General features: G+C 49.9%; 8 protein-coding genes across 8 annotated transcripts; 5 read left to right on the forward strand and 3 right to left on the reverse strand.

Moving 5' to 3' along the window:
* The first annotated feature begins 79 nt into the window (after window positions 1–79).
* BDW70DRAFT_7204 (short chain dehydrogenase/reductase family protein) lies at window positions 80–1,746 on the forward strand. Its single transcript, XM_073744667.1, has 6 exons — window positions 80–459; window positions 524–609; window positions 669–833; window positions 887–957; window positions 1,022–1,603; window positions 1,683–1,746. The coding sequence occupies exons 1-5, from the start codon at window positions 179–181 to the stop codon at window positions 1,595–1,597; spliced, it is 1,179 nt and encodes a 392-aa protein (XP_073598365.1). The 5' UTR covers window positions 80–178; the 3' UTR covers window positions 1,598–1,603; window positions 1,683–1,746.
* Window positions 1,723–3,390, reverse strand: BDW70DRAFT_7210 (uncharacterized protein). The gene is made up of 3 exons (XM_073744669.1): window positions 3,163–3,390; window positions 2,628–3,095; window positions 1,723–2,571 (listed from the first exon to the last, which is right to left on the reverse strand). Exons 1-3 carry the CDS (start codon window positions 3,277–3,279, stop codon window positions 1,816–1,818), a joined length of 1,341 nt encoding a protein of 446 aa, XP_073598366.1. The 5' UTR covers window positions 3,280–3,390; the 3' UTR covers window positions 1,723–1,815.
* Window positions 3,391–3,548: 158 nt separating this feature from the next.
* Window positions 3,549–4,519, forward strand: BDW70DRAFT_131069 (SNAP receptor SEC22). The gene is made up of 5 exons (XM_073735926.1): window positions 3,549–3,651; window positions 3,713–3,747; window positions 3,814–3,923; window positions 3,983–4,388; window positions 4,436–4,519. The coding sequence occupies exons 1-5, from the start codon at window positions 3,618–3,620 to the stop codon at window positions 4,496–4,498; spliced, it is 648 nt and encodes a 215-aa protein (XP_073598367.1). The 5' UTR covers window positions 3,549–3,617; the 3' UTR covers window positions 4,499–4,519.
* Window positions 4,520–4,744: 225 nt separating this feature from the next.
* Window positions 4,745–5,923, reverse strand: BDW70DRAFT_148358 (Elongator subunit IKI1; the record flags this gene model as incomplete). The annotated part of the gene is made up of 3 exons (XM_073738856.1): window positions 4,745–5,481; window positions 5,537–5,693; window positions 5,765–5,923. The coding sequence occupies 3 exons, from the start codon at window positions 5,921–5,923 to the stop codon at window positions 4,745–4,747; spliced, it is 1,053 nt and encodes a 350-aa protein (XP_073598368.1).
* A 1,886-nt stretch (window positions 5,924–7,809) lies between these two features.
* BDW70DRAFT_7222 (uncharacterized protein) lies at window positions 7,810–9,082 on the forward strand. The gene is made up of 2 exons (XM_073744676.1): window positions 7,810–8,402; window positions 8,456–9,082. The coding sequence occupies exons 1-2, from the start codon at window positions 8,063–8,065 to the stop codon at window positions 8,845–8,847; spliced, it is 732 nt and encodes a 243-aa protein (XP_073598369.1). The 5' UTR covers window positions 7,810–8,062; the 3' UTR covers window positions 8,848–9,082.
* Window positions 9,083–9,257: 175 nt separating this feature from the next.
* BDW70DRAFT_7224 (FAD-dependent oxidoreductase) lies at window positions 9,258–10,792 on the forward strand. Its single transcript, XM_073744677.1, has 2 exons — window positions 9,258–9,359; window positions 9,443–10,792. The coding sequence occupies exons 1-2, from the start codon at window positions 9,320–9,322 to the stop codon at window positions 10,627–10,629; spliced, it is 1,227 nt and encodes a 408-aa protein (XP_073598370.1). The 5' UTR covers window positions 9,258–9,319; the 3' UTR covers window positions 10,630–10,792.
* On the forward strand, window positions 10,791–13,870 carry cwh41 (mannosyl-oligosaccharide glucosidase). Its single transcript, XM_073744678.1, has 7 exons — window positions 10,791–11,166; window positions 11,242–11,721; window positions 11,770–11,927; window positions 11,979–12,024; window positions 12,076–12,454; window positions 12,527–13,424; window positions 13,483–13,870. Exons 1-7 carry the CDS (start codon window positions 10,926–10,928, stop codon window positions 13,729–13,731), a joined length of 2,451 nt encoding a protein of 816 aa, XP_073598371.1. The 5' UTR covers window positions 10,791–10,925; the 3' UTR covers window positions 13,732–13,870.
* Window positions 13,871–14,641, reverse strand: BDW70DRAFT_165672 (MMtag domain-containing protein; the record flags this gene model as incomplete). Its single annotated transcript, XM_073741803.1, has 2 exons — window positions 13,871–14,543; window positions 14,604–14,641. 2 exons carry the CDS (start codon window positions 14,639–14,641, stop codon window positions 14,168–14,170), a joined length of 414 nt encoding a protein of 137 aa, XP_073598372.1. The 3' UTR covers window positions 13,871–14,167.
* Between the last annotated feature and the right edge of the window lie 57 nt (window positions 14,642–14,698).

Here is a 14,698-nt window from a genome sequence, read left to right on the forward strand (position 1 = left end):
ACTAGCCCCGGCCAACGGCGGTCCAGAAGTCCGGCAGTTCTGGGCTAGATCTGAATGCCATCCGCATTCATTCGAATACAAATACCCTCCCACGCAATAGAGCTCTCGCTGCTCGATTATTGGGCGTGTCCTCTTGCGCGATGGATATGCTGGCCCCGTGAATGCCATCCTCGCCCTCATGACAGAGAACAATCCCTCCCCTGACTACTCCCGCCCGCAGTTCCCTCCCCATAATGAGTCGCGCGTATGGGTGATCACCGCGGGAGATTCGCCTATTGGTATTTCGGTTGCGCGTCAGATCCTTGCGCATGGGGACAGCGCTCTCGTCGGTATCACATCCTCGGATCTCGATCGCGATGCGTGCCGTCGGGATATGTTCGAGGACTTCCAGGCGGAAGTTGAAGCTCACCGCGACGAGGGATGGGTTGAGCGGTTCAAAGCTGTTCAATTAGACATAAGGTGCGCATTCGATCTAATATGGCGCCTCTGCGAAGAGTCCACTGGGCTGAGACTCGCGACACAGGACTATTGGAGAGTGTCAGGCAGTGGTTGCCGAAGCGGTTGCGACATTCGGCAGGATAGACATTTTGCTTTGCTGCACCAGTCAAGGTAGGACTCAGTGTCGCAAGCTTCTACTCTGTTTAGTATACAGCCCTGACCATCTATAGCGCTCGTTGGAACGGTAGAGGAGCTTGCAGCCTCCCAACAAACCCTGAATCTCGTCCGCGATCAGTTCGAGGTCAATTACTTCGGTCCGCTCAATATCATCAAGGCATCGCTACCTCACATGAGGCGTCAGAGGTCGGGGCATGTCATGATCGTCTCCGGAATCAGTATGGATTCCCATATACCAAGTCTTCTACGTTCTGTCACTAAAAAGCACCAGCCGCTCATATCGGCACTCCTGGGCTCGGAATGTACTGCGCGGCAGGATGGGCCCTAGAGGGTTTCTGCGACGTAAGTCCTTAAATTATTACAACTCTTTTTCTTCGACTGCCGCTAACCATACGTCTTATTCCAGAGCCTAGCATACGAGATCGCTCCCTTCAACATTAAACTCACCATCTTCCAATGCAGTATCGAAATCCCCATTCTCACAAACCTCATCACCAGCGTCCCGCCGATCGTCCCCGCCTACTCCCCCGGTATAAATCCAGCGCCTCTATTTCGGGGAATTCTAAACCAGCTCATCCCCCGCTTACCAAATACTCAGCACGGCGGTAACATTAGCGACGGCACTCAAGAGCAGAACCAGAATCAGAACCATAATCAGACGAGCTCTATCGAAGACGAGCCTTTCTCAGGCCCCGATCTCATATCGACATACCCCCCGCTTAGTTCCGCACACATGGCAATTTTAGTGGAGGAGACGGTTTATGCCATCACGGCAATTGGGGGACATGAGAATCCCCCATCGCGGCATATTGTAGGGCAGGAAGGTGTTGCGAGCGTTAAGGAAAAGCTGAAGACTGTTAGCGAAGAACTGGAAGATTTTATCCAGTGCAGTTTCGCTGTTGATTACGCTGCTGATGCGGAGCAGGGTCGAACGACTAAGGAGGAAAATATGGTCTTTGGAGCAAATAATGATGCATTATGATTGCTTGTAAGTAGATTCTTGGTATTGTCTACGTCAGGTTTCTGGCAAAAGATATATGATGTTAATGTTCTCTACAAGTGAATAGTAGATTTTGTGATGAAGGTGATAGTCATCACCATTATAGTGAAAATTCCGTCCCAATCAACGAGGAGATAATATATGTCTCTGGCTAGGCAAATGACTGACGGACATATCAAAGCAAATGGGACTCTGTATCTTCATTGATAAAGGTGTCCTTTATTGTTCTTCACATACCAAGCATGCCTCACCTCCCATAGAGTGCCCATATCCTGATTATCCCTGAAGCAGCGGAGCTCTTTCCAGGCATTGCCATTGGTAGCTTTGTCGACGCGGCCATCAATTCTTAACATCTCCAAAGTAAGTGCTGTAGGCCCTTGAATGTCTCGAACGATAACCTCATCAGGTTCCTCATCCTCTTCAAGTAGCGATTGCGAGGGTTTCCCATCCGGAGAACAGGCAACTTCTGGCTCATCGAGTTTCGAATCGTCTGATACCTCTAGCTTCGTATTTTGCGGGGCTGCTCCAGAATCAGAGCCACGTCCCTGACTTTCTGCAGACGGGTCAAAGTTGTGCTCGTTATTGGACGATGATGAGTTCATCCCGTTCTCAGAAAGACCGTTGGTGATTTCTGCAGCTGCGGCGTTCGCTTCCCCCTGGACAGGGCCAGGCTGCCCTTTGGGTGAGAGTCCACGCTGTCTCTTGGTCGGTATGATCTCAGTATTGAGCTCAACACTGCGTTTTCTGGAGGATCCAGCCTCCGTTTCTTTTATATCAGCTGATACTGCGCCATTTGCTTGTGTTAAAGGTGGAGATATTGAATTAGACTCTGGTTGATTCTCTGGTCTCCTCTCTGTACCCGTAGTCTTTGCGTTTGGGAACACTGGTGTTTTTAGGAAAGTACGTCGCCCAGCAGGAACAGCAAACGTCAGACGGGATTCATTGATATCAATTATCTGGAGAGTGTGTCAGCTACCTAGAGGACCAAACATGCTAAGAAACCTAGACGTACCCTGGCTTCCTTTTCAACCAAGATCTTACGTACACTCCTAGACCATTTCCACATGTCACCTCTTCGGATAACACCATGCTTAATGAGCGTACTCAGTTTGATCTTGGAGCTTTCGCCAGCAGCTAGGGCCCTATCCATTTTTTGTTTTTGGCCCCAAAACTCCTCGAATTCTTGTTCTTTGAACTTGTCGAATTTGCCAGCAGCTCGCTGCGCAACAGCCTCTTCAGCCTCATGCATCCACTGCGGATCATAACGTCCATTCTGAAGGTCTAGCTGAAAGTGACGGATAGCCTCACGCCAATTAGTTGAGTAGCGCAAAAATGACTCTGGTAAAGGGGGGATTTTCGCGTTTGGGTCATCCGGTGGAGGGTTAGGATTCGGATGCGTGTCGCTAGGCAGTAGGTCTAGGATTTCTTGTTTCTCGGATTCTTCAAGACAGTTCCAAGCTTCAGGGAGTGCGAGCAATTTCTAAATATTGGTTTAATGATGATTAGCAATGTATTTACGGCGGAAGCCCGAGTTGTATATAGCTTACCACCAGATCTAAATCAATGAGCTGAGATTTGTCGCTAGTCATCAACATTTCCTCTTCGTATTTATCCTTCGCAGCCCTCCGCGGTGTTCTTTTTGGCTTGGAGTTCGTTGAGGCCATTGCGACGCTGGGCTCGCTACATTACCAAAGTAGCTTCTTCAGCGGAAGAAGACCCACGAGAGTCCCTGACACATACTCGTCAGTTCCAATCAAATCACATAGCAGCCGATAATTTGTCGCACCAGGCCGAGCAAGAAGGATGGATAGGTTAATGGAGCTTACCTCGCTGGCTGTTTCTCCGATACTGCCGAGTTAGACCGCCTTTCCTGCGCGGGCCAATGCTCCGCAATCTGGACTCAGATAAGGACAACAAAGCGGAAGATTACGATCTTCAGTTAACGTACACAGCTATAACATCTGAGATTAGGATAGCGTTTAGTGGCGGGATTATTTCGAAGATGGTCAAATCAACTCAGATTGCCAGGCTTGATGGTAAGAAACAAGTGGGAAGAAGTTGGTGGAAGTAACTGGAGGGGCTAATGCTGTAAGGCAGGCCTGATGCTGGCAGCGTCGGTGGATGATGAGCAGGTGCGCTGAATGTCCCGGATTTTGCCGGGTTGCGACCAATGCACACATTTCACTAACTACCCACAGGCTGAAACAGAGCTCTCTGAAATCAAGACGCAAGCTAAGATGATCTTTCGTCGATTGAGTCGCAACTCAGCGCCCCAAGCGAGCATTGAGTCGGGCCAATATAATTTACAGTATGTTCTCTTTGCTCGGACTTTACAGACCAAAGGATGTCTGGCTGATTAAAGGATAGTTATCTGATTAAAGATGACGTCTGCTTCCTTTGCATATGTGATCGGTCATATCCCCGCAAACTCGCCTTCACATATCTCTCGGATATTGCAACCGAATTTACCAACACCTACCCAGCCTCACAGTATCAGTCACCGACCCTACGGCCATACGCATTTGTGGAATTCGACACATTCATCCAGCGCAGCAAGAAGGTGTACCAGGATAGTCGAGCTTCGGCCAACCTTGACCGGTTAAACGACGAGCTTCGGGACGTTACAAAGGTGATGACGAAGAATATCGAGGACTTGCTATATCGAGGAGATAGCTTAGAGCGTATGGGCGAGCTGTCCGGCCGCCTGCGTGAAGATAGCAAGAAGTACAGGAAAGCAGCCGTACGCATTAACTGGGAGCTGCTAGTAAAACAGGTAAGTTCACCATATATTTCCCAGAACTTCAGTCTGACTCTTTGCAGTATGGGCCGTTCGCGGGCGTCGCATTTATTTTCCTCTTTCTCATTTGGTGGCGCTTCTTCTAGCCTCTTTTCAGCCCAGCCGTGCCACGTAACTACCCGTCTGTAATTTATATGCATAGATAATATATTCGGTGGTTGCAGGACACCACCGCTTCTTCAGTTCAAACTTATCGATCAGGGCTTGGCTCGTAGGGTAAATCTCTTACAATGAGGGAAGACGTGGATGCCGGCTGCGAACCTGTTGCGCTGTCATTAGTCGTAGATCTATGTCTGCAAAGTCACTGCCCATTATCGATGAATTGCACCAATTTATATTTCATCCTCCTCTTCATCAAAGTCGTCTTCCTCTCCCATATCGTATAAGATGCGACCCCCTTCGCCAGGGCCATTACCCTGTTGCGCATCAAAGTAAGGTAATACAACACCTTCCCTCTCTCTTCGCTGTCTCTCTGTAAGCCGCAGTTCAAAGGTGGACTCTGGCTCCTTATTTTCAGATCGAGTATCAAGATCCTCAGGCGGACGATAGAGCGGATGATCATCGAGCAGCGTTACAATCTCCTTAACCTGGGTAGCTGGGTAGTTCGACGCCGGAGGCAAGAGGTACCACTCCAGAACCCCACGGCCACTCTTGCGTCGGTATTCCATTTCCAGAATAACGCCTCCGGCTTCTGCTGAGTCTTTACCGATTGGCTTATCCAATCTTCCGAGGAGGACGCCGTCTTGCTCTTCTTCAAGCCCAAACACCGGCGGGGCAAGACTGCGATCACGGGCGGCCTTTCGGGCGAGGATGTGTGAGAAGGAGTGAAGTTTTATGACAGTCGTTGCAAGGTAGGATAAGAGCGATAGAGGAGAGGGCGAGTATGGAGCTTGCCCGGGGCGGCTTGGAACATCTTGATGGAATGTGACGACAAGGGAGGTATCCGGTTTGGTGGCGGCGGGGCCGGAGGGCACGATGAATGAACTGAGGAAATTTGAGAGGTTAAAGGACCGGTCGGTTCGTGTAGAGTGAAGGAGAGGGTTTATTGAGTCGATAAGAACCAGTCGCCCTACGTCCTAATCAGTATAAAGAGTCTCCAGGTGACTACGGGGCATTATGCATACGTCGATTAGGGCTGTTGGACGAATCCGGTTTATAGGCAGCTGAAACTTCTCTAACGATTTCTGTAGGGGTCTTTCGGCGAGTGGAGACAAACGCATCGACACCATCGTACGGTTTCAGCGCTTCAAACGCGACGAGGGTGACATGGACTTTTGAGAGCTGTGGTGAGTTAGCACCACATGTTTCCTGAGATATGTCCTTTTAAGTATGTTGCAGTTGACTTTACTTACTCGGGCGCGTCGGATATATTCCTTGATCAATGGCGTGGCCGGTTGCTCCAGGGAATCCAATAGGAGAGTGAGTGGTGACGCAGTATCTCTAAGACTGAGCAGTTTGGAAACCAGCAACAAGTTATGCGTTTGACGATGAGACAACTTAGAAGGAGCCATTTGGTTGTTGTTTAGGAAGAGCAAACCTTGAAGCAAAAAATGAAGAAGAAAATTGGCTCTTCAAGGGGCATTGCGGGGTTCTCACGACGCATGAGGGGTTCGATCGGACGCAAAAGATTTCCAAGCGCCTATTGCGCTATGCCTTTTGAAGTTAGCACAAGGCTCTACGGGACGGGCCGCTCGCTTATCTTGTCATGAACGCTTCTGCAGTTTGGCGGCTGGTCACAAGCGAGTGAAGTAATATGCGGAATCATCGACAGAATATAGCAAAGGATAATCATCGAGCATAAACTTGTGTTATTTAGCCTGAAGCAGATGTGTCATACGCTCAAGTTTATACGATCTATGTAGGATCAATTATCCGACTCAATTCGACATACAGTGCAAAGACGAAGCCCAGCGCAGCATTCACTTACCAGTCTTGAGAGCCTCAGGTAGCAGCATATAAGACTGATGACAGCAACTGGTACCTCGAATAAAAAAAATTGCACAGCATGGATATAGATGCCAAACTTCTATTGGCCGCAAGCGCAAGTCCCAGCCGAGCTGCCACAGCCATGGCCTAACTTGGTCACTAAGAGCCCGTGGCTCAAATTGTTGCTACATTTGGAAAGCAAATGGTGGGAGGAAAATGGCGAATGCCTCGCGACTGTAGAGCTTGGAAAAGAAGGCGTTCAACACCAAGTGGAACTCTCGTCCTGCTCACGGGTTCCGTTACCACGTCATAATATCTTTTCTTTCCCACGTACTTTCAGTTTCTCCCCTTCTCTTTCCAGCTAATCACCCTTCAAATGATGGCGTAAGCTTCTTAAGACCACGCAAGACGCAGTTTTTGACTCGCGGAGTTTCGAGATGTTTGCAAGGCACGTTACTTAACAGCCTTCGGGGCTAAATATGTACTTTTGGAGCACAAGATACCACTTTTGTCACTCACAGCGAGTAAATGCGATCCAGCTGAGGTATTCGAAGACTCTGATGACAGGGCTATACCATCTTACAAACTTGGTCTCTGCAACAGCTTGCATCGTTTCGAAGTGACTTTTCAGACTAAAAGATGGTCGAAGATGTCAGAAGGTCCCATAAGGTTATTGAGCATGAAATGCATATATTGCGGAAATACGACTTTTCCCTCTACGCCTACTTGACGCTAATACCTGATTTATCCGCGGAATTGCAGCGCTGGCCGCGTCCAGGCGCGGAAGGTCATCTTCCGACGCTTTAATCCTTTACAAACAGAGAGAAACCCAAGATTGGCGATGTACCAAGCCAATCACCCACTAGCTAAGGTTGTAAACTTCGAAAGGGGAGGATAGTATGCGCGGATCTTCTGAATGGAAATATGATGGCGGCTGGAGTACTCTGGCGGCAAATACCTGCCAACTTGTCCGTACTTCAACGCAGTCATGTACAACGCTGTAGAGGTCGTGGGACTGAAGAGGAAATCCTCAGACGTAGGCTCTTGACCATTTTCGACATTATGCTACGACACCTGCGAGATGAAGCGCTGGTTGAAGCATCATGTTATCATTCCAACTAGTGACTCATTAAACTCACGCATCCCGGTGGCTTATAGCACCGTAACAGGGCAAGAAGAATGCTTTCTCAGATCCTCAGCGGCTGTCAGAATCCTCCTAGTATCACGAGCCAGCCCAGGAAATCAAATATCTTCATGTCGAAGATTCATGCCCGAACCAGAACAAGCTAGGAGGTGCTCGTGACTCTTCCCCACGATATTCGAGGAAGTTAAGACATGGGCCACATGAGGCATCAGTAAACGAGCTGCTAGCATTGAAGGGCATCCATGGGAAAATTGACCTGTAAACTGGGTCATGTTAACGCGTAAGTGGAAAGGATAAAAGGGGTAGGCCGCGGCCAAAGCCAGAAGAAGCGGCGCAGCTGGCACAAACCGCCGCCCGTAATTAATATCTTGCACAAGCTTCAGCGTTCCCCGAAGAAACAGCAACAACCGTGATCGTTACTAGTATTTCCCGTTACCTCGCTTGCTGCAGCTCTTGAGGCCTAGGATTGAATTATTCTCCTTAATCAGTGGGACTAGAAAGCTGTGATTACCAAACCCCGCCTTACGAAAGACCTTGTTCGACGCCAACGAGCCGCCCTCAAAAGTTTCAGCACTTCAGAATGGCAGAGCCGCCAGCTAAGCGTGCTCGCCGCATTGACAGCTCCGCAATGTGGGATATGGATGATCGAGGGTCGCGCTCCCCTGGTGTGGACTCGAACTATGATAAGAATTCCAGACGCGAGCCGTCGGATGACGGACGTGAAGGGCCGCGCGAAGACAGGAAGTATCGCTCGCGATCAGAAGACAGACGGGACAAGCGAAGAGAAAGGAGCAGATCCAGGGATCGCCGCGATCGTGACAGGGACAGAGACCGTGACAGGAGGGAACGTGATAAGGATGGGCGGGATGCAAGAGTTCGTGACAGAAGTGGCAGCCGCGACAGGTACACAGACCGACGAGGTACGTACTCCAGGAATCTAGCTACCAAAACGGATTTCTAACTGATAGGGAAGGTTATTCGTTCAAAGGTGATAGGTATCGCGATCGTTCCCGGTCACCGACCCGAAACGGCACTCGAGACAGAGCATCGCCAGGCCGGGGCTCGCGAGGTGATCGCAGAAACGAACGTAGGGACCAGCGAGACCGACCTAACAATGCGCCAGATTCAAAATATCGAGCGGATTGGACAAAAGGTGAAATGGATATGGATCTTGATGAAGCAGAAGAGGATGATATCGACGAGCTTATGCGACGGTGCATGGGATTCTCGAAATTCAGGAGCACCAAGAATACAAAGGTTCCTGGAAACAATGCCTATGGTGTGCGAAAGGAGAAGAAGACGGAGTATCGACAGTACATGAACCGTCAAGGAGGGTTCAACCGACCTCTGAGTCCGTCGCGGTGAAAAATCAAGATATCCCCGCCTGCTGTTTGCTATTGTATCCTTATTCCTATTTCTTTTTTTTTTGCCGTTACAGAGCTTTATTTCATCCTAGATTTGTTACATGCATTTTGGGCGTTAGGGTTGTCTCTTTAGCTTTATTTCTGTGGACGTTGTGCTATCATCCTTTCTCAACATGTTGATGCATTGCGTCGTCCCTGCATCAATTGAAATATCAGCTTCGAGCGGTATTTATCTGACAATAATGACAAATTCCGGACCCGACTCATTTAAACCACCATATCTCCGATTTTGGAGCGAGAGAACAAGACACATGACTCCGGTGACGTAGTCGGGTCCATTTATTTGTTGTACCTTCTCCAGACTCTCCGACCCAAACTTTTTTTTAACACTTCAACATTCCATCACTGTGGCTTCCATTCGAGCAGTTGGTTCTAAAATCGCACCCATCGCAAATCTTGTACAGTACGGAAAGATGTCTGCGTCGAGTGACCGTCGCGACATCATCATTGTCGGTACGTAACGAGTCATTTACTTCTGCTTTACCCCGCAAAAGTTGATAAGTTAAAGGACGCCTGTTCTGATGAGCATATTCCAGGTGGCGGTATTATTGGATGTTGCTCTGCCTATTACCTGACGCGACACCCTTCTTTCGATCCTTCTCGCCACTCTGTGACTTTAATCGAAGCATCCGACATTGCAGGAGGGGCATCAGGCAAGGCGGGCGGTCTTCTAGCGCTGTGGGCATATCCTAGCAATATTGTCCCATTGAGCTACAAACTACATGCAGAACTAGCCAAAGAACACAATGGAAAGGATAGATGGGGCTATAGGGAAGTCGGGTGCGCACAATTGGTCGCTCGAGGCCGCCCGCTCAGCGAGAAGAAAGAGAAAGATGATGCTGGTAGCTCCTTATCGCTGCAGAAACGCAGCGCATCCGCCATGGGAAAACTAAAGACCGCAAAGATACCCCCTGAGCTGGACTGGATCGAACCGGAGCTGGTCAGAGGCTACGAAAGCATGAGCGACCCCGGCGAAACTGCGCAAGTGCATCCTTACCTCTTTACAACGTCAATGGCCAAGCTTGCGGAAGAGAAGGGCGCCAAAGTGATACTGGGCTCAGTCACGGACATTGACTATAAAGGTGGCTCGGTCAATTCTGTCACTTACACAAAGAAGGAAACCGGTCAGGCACAAACGATCCCTGCCACCGACGTTGTTGTGGCTGCTGGCCCATGGACAAGCTCCATCCTTCCCGAAGCCCCAATATCTGCCATGCGCGCGCATAGTGTTGTGATACAACCCACGAGACCAGCCAGTGCGCATACACTGTTCACCAATATTGAAATTCCAGCCAATTTCGATCCCTCAACGAAGTCGCGGCCAACCGTGGCATCGCCAGAGATCTACGCTCGCCCTGACAATACTGTTTATGCCTGTGGTGAAGGGGACCAAGTAGTTCCGCTTCCTAGAACAACCGCAGACGTTGAGGTCGATCCACGACGATGTCAGGATATTATCAATCAGGTTGGATCTATTTCCGATGCACTTCGGGACGGCGAGGTGAAAGCACGACAGGCCTGCTACTTGCCCAACGTAAACGCAGTCAGTGGGGGCCCGCTGGTCGGAAAAACTGGGACGAAGGGACTTTATCTTGCTGCTGGGCATACCTGCTGGGGTATTCAAAATGCGCCTGGCACGGGAAAACTGATCAGCGAATTCGTGTTTGATGGCCGTGCAAAGAGTGCCAACATTAGATCTCTGGACCCAAGAAACGTCCTGTAAATATGTACCAGGTGTTGTATAATCAAGCTAGTTGGTTTCAGATGGAATTTATGAGTAATTATCATAGATCCTTTGTGAAGCACCGTAGTGCCCTGGAGTATACTTTATATAGCGGAGCTTGGGCCAAGTCGATCTGCCGAGCGCACGTAAGCTCCGGTGTTGCCAGGTAAGAACTCCGCAACAACGTTACAGAGGCACGAGAGCTGGTCAATTAGTTTGCTTGAAGTAGGCTCTCACAAGCTCTTTCCTCAGTTTATGAGGCTGTTTCATTTTTCTTTTCTAATGCCGACATAACAATGCATCTCTCGATATCTTCATTACTTTCAGCGCCCCTGTTCTGCGCGGCCGTGCTTGCCGTCCAAGTTACTGACGATGTGTCAACAGTAGCCCACGAGGCTGCCAGAGCCAGCAATGAATCGCTACTATGGGGTCCTTACAAGCCGAATTTATACTTTGGTGTTCGCCCTCGAATACCTAATAGCGTTTTCGCGGGCCTGATGTGGGCAAAGGTCGACAACTATGCAACCGCTCAAGAAAGTATGCGCTCACGATCGTCGCCAATGACTATTGACGCCAAAGGCATTCAGACTGAAACCTGCTGACAATATCAAGATTTTAGACATACATGCGAACAGAACGAAGGAATGGCAGGCTACGGCTGGGACGAGTACGACGTTCGAAGAGGCGGCCGCGAAACAATCCACGACGCCGGAAACTCGCTCGACTTAACTATCGACTTCGTTAAAGTCCCCGGCGGACAACATGGAGGCAGCTGGGCTGCACGGGTGAAAGGTGTCCCTCGAGATGATGCTCTGCCTGACCAGCCCACGACGGTGGTCTTCTACGCCGCTCTAGAAGGACTTGGCAGCTTGGGGGTGTCGACCGAGAGCGACGACCCTAGAGGATTTGAGGGAGACGTTAAACTTGACGGATTCACGGCTGAGCTTGGTCATTTCTCAATAGATGTGACTGCGGGCCCTAAGACCAACGAACATCCTGAATATAATCATCCCTCATATGATGACAAGCCGCTGGACAGGACCATAGTGTCGAGTTTTCCGGTGCCGCCGGAGCACACCTGGCAGACAAAGGGTTAGTGCTTGGTTTGTACTTATGGAACCAATGCTGATTATACTCCAGTGCTGCTGTTCACGCAAATGAAAAAAGCAGTTGATGAGGCCATTCAGAAGTATGGAGCGGAAAATCCGCCACCACCTGCCCAGGTCTTTACCGTCAACAATTCACCAGGTAATGGAAACGTCCAGTTGGTACAAAAGGTTTTCTCCGGTGCTTTTGAGGTACGCCCATCATGATCCCATTTGTTTGGTAATTAAGCTCACGGTTGTCAGTTTGATATTCTCTTCTCCTCTGGCTCCGCGCCGGAACCTCTCACATGTGAGTCGGCCTCAGATGTTGCAAGTGTAAACGATACTAATCACTTCGTAGCGGAGGTTCTTACTACTGAGATCAAGAGTGTTTCACTCTCCTTCTCCGAGAGGTTCAAGAAAGTACTCTCCCCGCAGTCGCCCTTTGATTCCGCAGATTACCTTGAATTCTCCAAGTCCATGCTCTCAAACCTCATCGGTGGCATCGGCTTCTTCCATGGCTCAGACATTGTTGACCGCTCAGCTGCCCCGGAGTATGATGAAGAGAATGAAGGTTTCTGGGAGGAAACAGAGGAAGCTAGAGGCCGGGCACAACCTGTGCTTGAAGGACCAAAAGATCTTTTTACTGCAGTGCCATCTCGCCCATTCTTCCCACGTGGTTTTCTCTGGGATGAGGGATTCCACTTGATACCAATCCTAGACTGGGACCCTGATCTTGCGTATGCCTCCCCGATGGTCACCTGGTGGCTTAAACAGCTTTACCTGGATGTACAATAACTAACTGTTCACAGTCTCGAAATTGTGAAGAGTTGGTTCAGCTTGATGGACGAAGATGGCTGGATTGCGCGCGAGCAGATTCTGGGTAACGAAGCTCGAAGCAAGGTTCCGCCTGAGTTTACAGTCCAATACCCTCACTACGCCAACCCGCCGACTCTCTTCATGGTACTAGAAGCTTTTGTTGATAAGCTCGAGGCGCAAGGCGAATCGACGCAGACTTACCTTGAGGACGATGGTCTGCACTCTGTCTACGTAAAGCAGCCGAAGCTGGGAGAGGATTTCATTCGCTCCATTTACCCTTTACTCAAAAAGCACTATTTTTGGTACAAGTCCACTCAATATGGTGACATCAAGTCTTACGACCGTGAGGCATTTTCGACCAAGGAGGCGTACCGCTGGCGTGGACGGTCCGTGCAGCACATCTTAACATCTGGATTGGATGACTATCCCCGGGCCCAACCTCCTCATCCTGGTGAGCTTCACGTAGATCTCATTAGCTGGATGGGTATGATGACCCGGGCGCTACGCCGCATTGCGGAGACCCTCGGTGAAACCGAGGATGTTGAGGAGTTTAAGGCCTACGAAACCGCCATCGACCGAAACATCGACGATCTTCACTGGGACGCAGATGAGAAGACCTACTGCGACGCTACAATCGATGACTACGAAGACTCTGTTCACGTCTGCCACAAGGGATATGTCTCAATTGCGCCGTTTCTGACAGGCATGGTGGGTCCGGACAGTCCTCGCTTGGAGGCTCTCTTGGATTTGATTGAAGACCCTGAGGAGCTTTGGTCTGACTATGGTATCCGGAGTCTCAGTAAGAAGGATGAATTTTATGGCACTGCTGAGAATTACTGGAGAAGCCCTGTGTGGATTAACATCAACTACCTTGTCCTCAAGAACCTTTACGTGAGTCTAGATGCCCTATTTTCTTTTTCTTGGACTGAGACTAACTATGGCCAAATAGAATATCGCACTTACACCCTGCTCCCAGCAGAACAGGGCGCGCAAAATGTATTCAAGTCTCCGGAAGAACCTGGTTGAAAATGTATACCGGGAGTGGAAGAACACTGGCTTTGCCTGGGAGCAGTACAATCCTGAAACTGGAAAGGGGCAGCGGACGCAGCATTTTACAGGCTGGACCAGCTTGGTGGTAAAAATGATGGCTATGCCTGACCTTTCCGCCAGCGAGAAGACAGGTCACGACGAGCTATAAACCGCATGTCTCGAGTCTTGTATAGAACTGTAGCATAGACGAAAAAACTTGCGGACTTTGAGTCCATGTGAACCAAGCAACGCCTGACGCCATGCCATCTCTCATAACACGTATTGTTTTTGATAATAAGAATCCTCTTATGGTCTGCGCGGGCCGCCATCTCGGTGTCTTCCGTGCCTAATTCTTTCGCCCCTTTCTCTACTCCTCGACCGTGACCACGATCTTCTCCTATGGCGCTCCTTGTCCCGATCGACCGAACTTGACCGTGATCTGCGTCTATGGCTTCGGTGACTCCGGTGGTCTCGTTCATCATGTCGCCTGTAGTGTCTGTGTCCTCGATCCCTATCACCACCACGTTCACCATCGCGATCACGAACTCTTCTTGGACTCCGTGTACGCTCGCGCTTTCGCCGCCGACTGTCTTTCGAGTCCCGTTCTACACCAGCTCGTCAGCCAAATGCACGGTATAATTGAACTGATGATTCCCTCCCATACCTGTTGTCTTCTCCTCTGGATTCCCGCTAGTAGCCGGTCTTTCCTCCCCCCCTAACGGCATCAGATTCGCGTTCTGGGATGGCAATGGAAGACCCAGAGCCCGAGCCATGGCCTCTTCCTCCGCAGCTTTGACGCGCTGTCGCTCCTCTCGTCCCTTTCTGGCCGCTTCCTCTGGGTCATCCTCTCCGCGCGTATACCATTGTAAGTCTTTACCCTGTTGCCATCGTCCAACGGGTGCCATGAGAGAATGACCAAGGTAGTTTTCGCGATGTGAAGAGTCTTTGACGTCGGACCATTTGAAGTCGCCGCGGCCGCCGCTGAAGATATCAGTCAGTCATGGCGAGAGATTGAGCCCCGGGTATCAAAGGCTTACTCACCGGCTGCCTTCTTTTCGGACGCCGGCAACGAGATCCATGACGCGTAGACAAGTATCTCTCTTGTGTTGAAGAGTGTTGAGTATCTCCGCATAATG

Source organism: Aspergillus foveolatus, assembly GCF_047715535.1.
Source record: "Aspergillus foveolatus strain CBS 279.81 unplaced genomic scaffold BDW70scaffold_10, whole genome shotgun sequence".
In the NCBI taxonomy this organism is placed as follows: domain Eukaryota; kingdom Fungi; phylum Ascomycota; class Eurotiomycetes; order Eurotiales; family Aspergillaceae; genus Aspergillus; species Aspergillus foveolatus.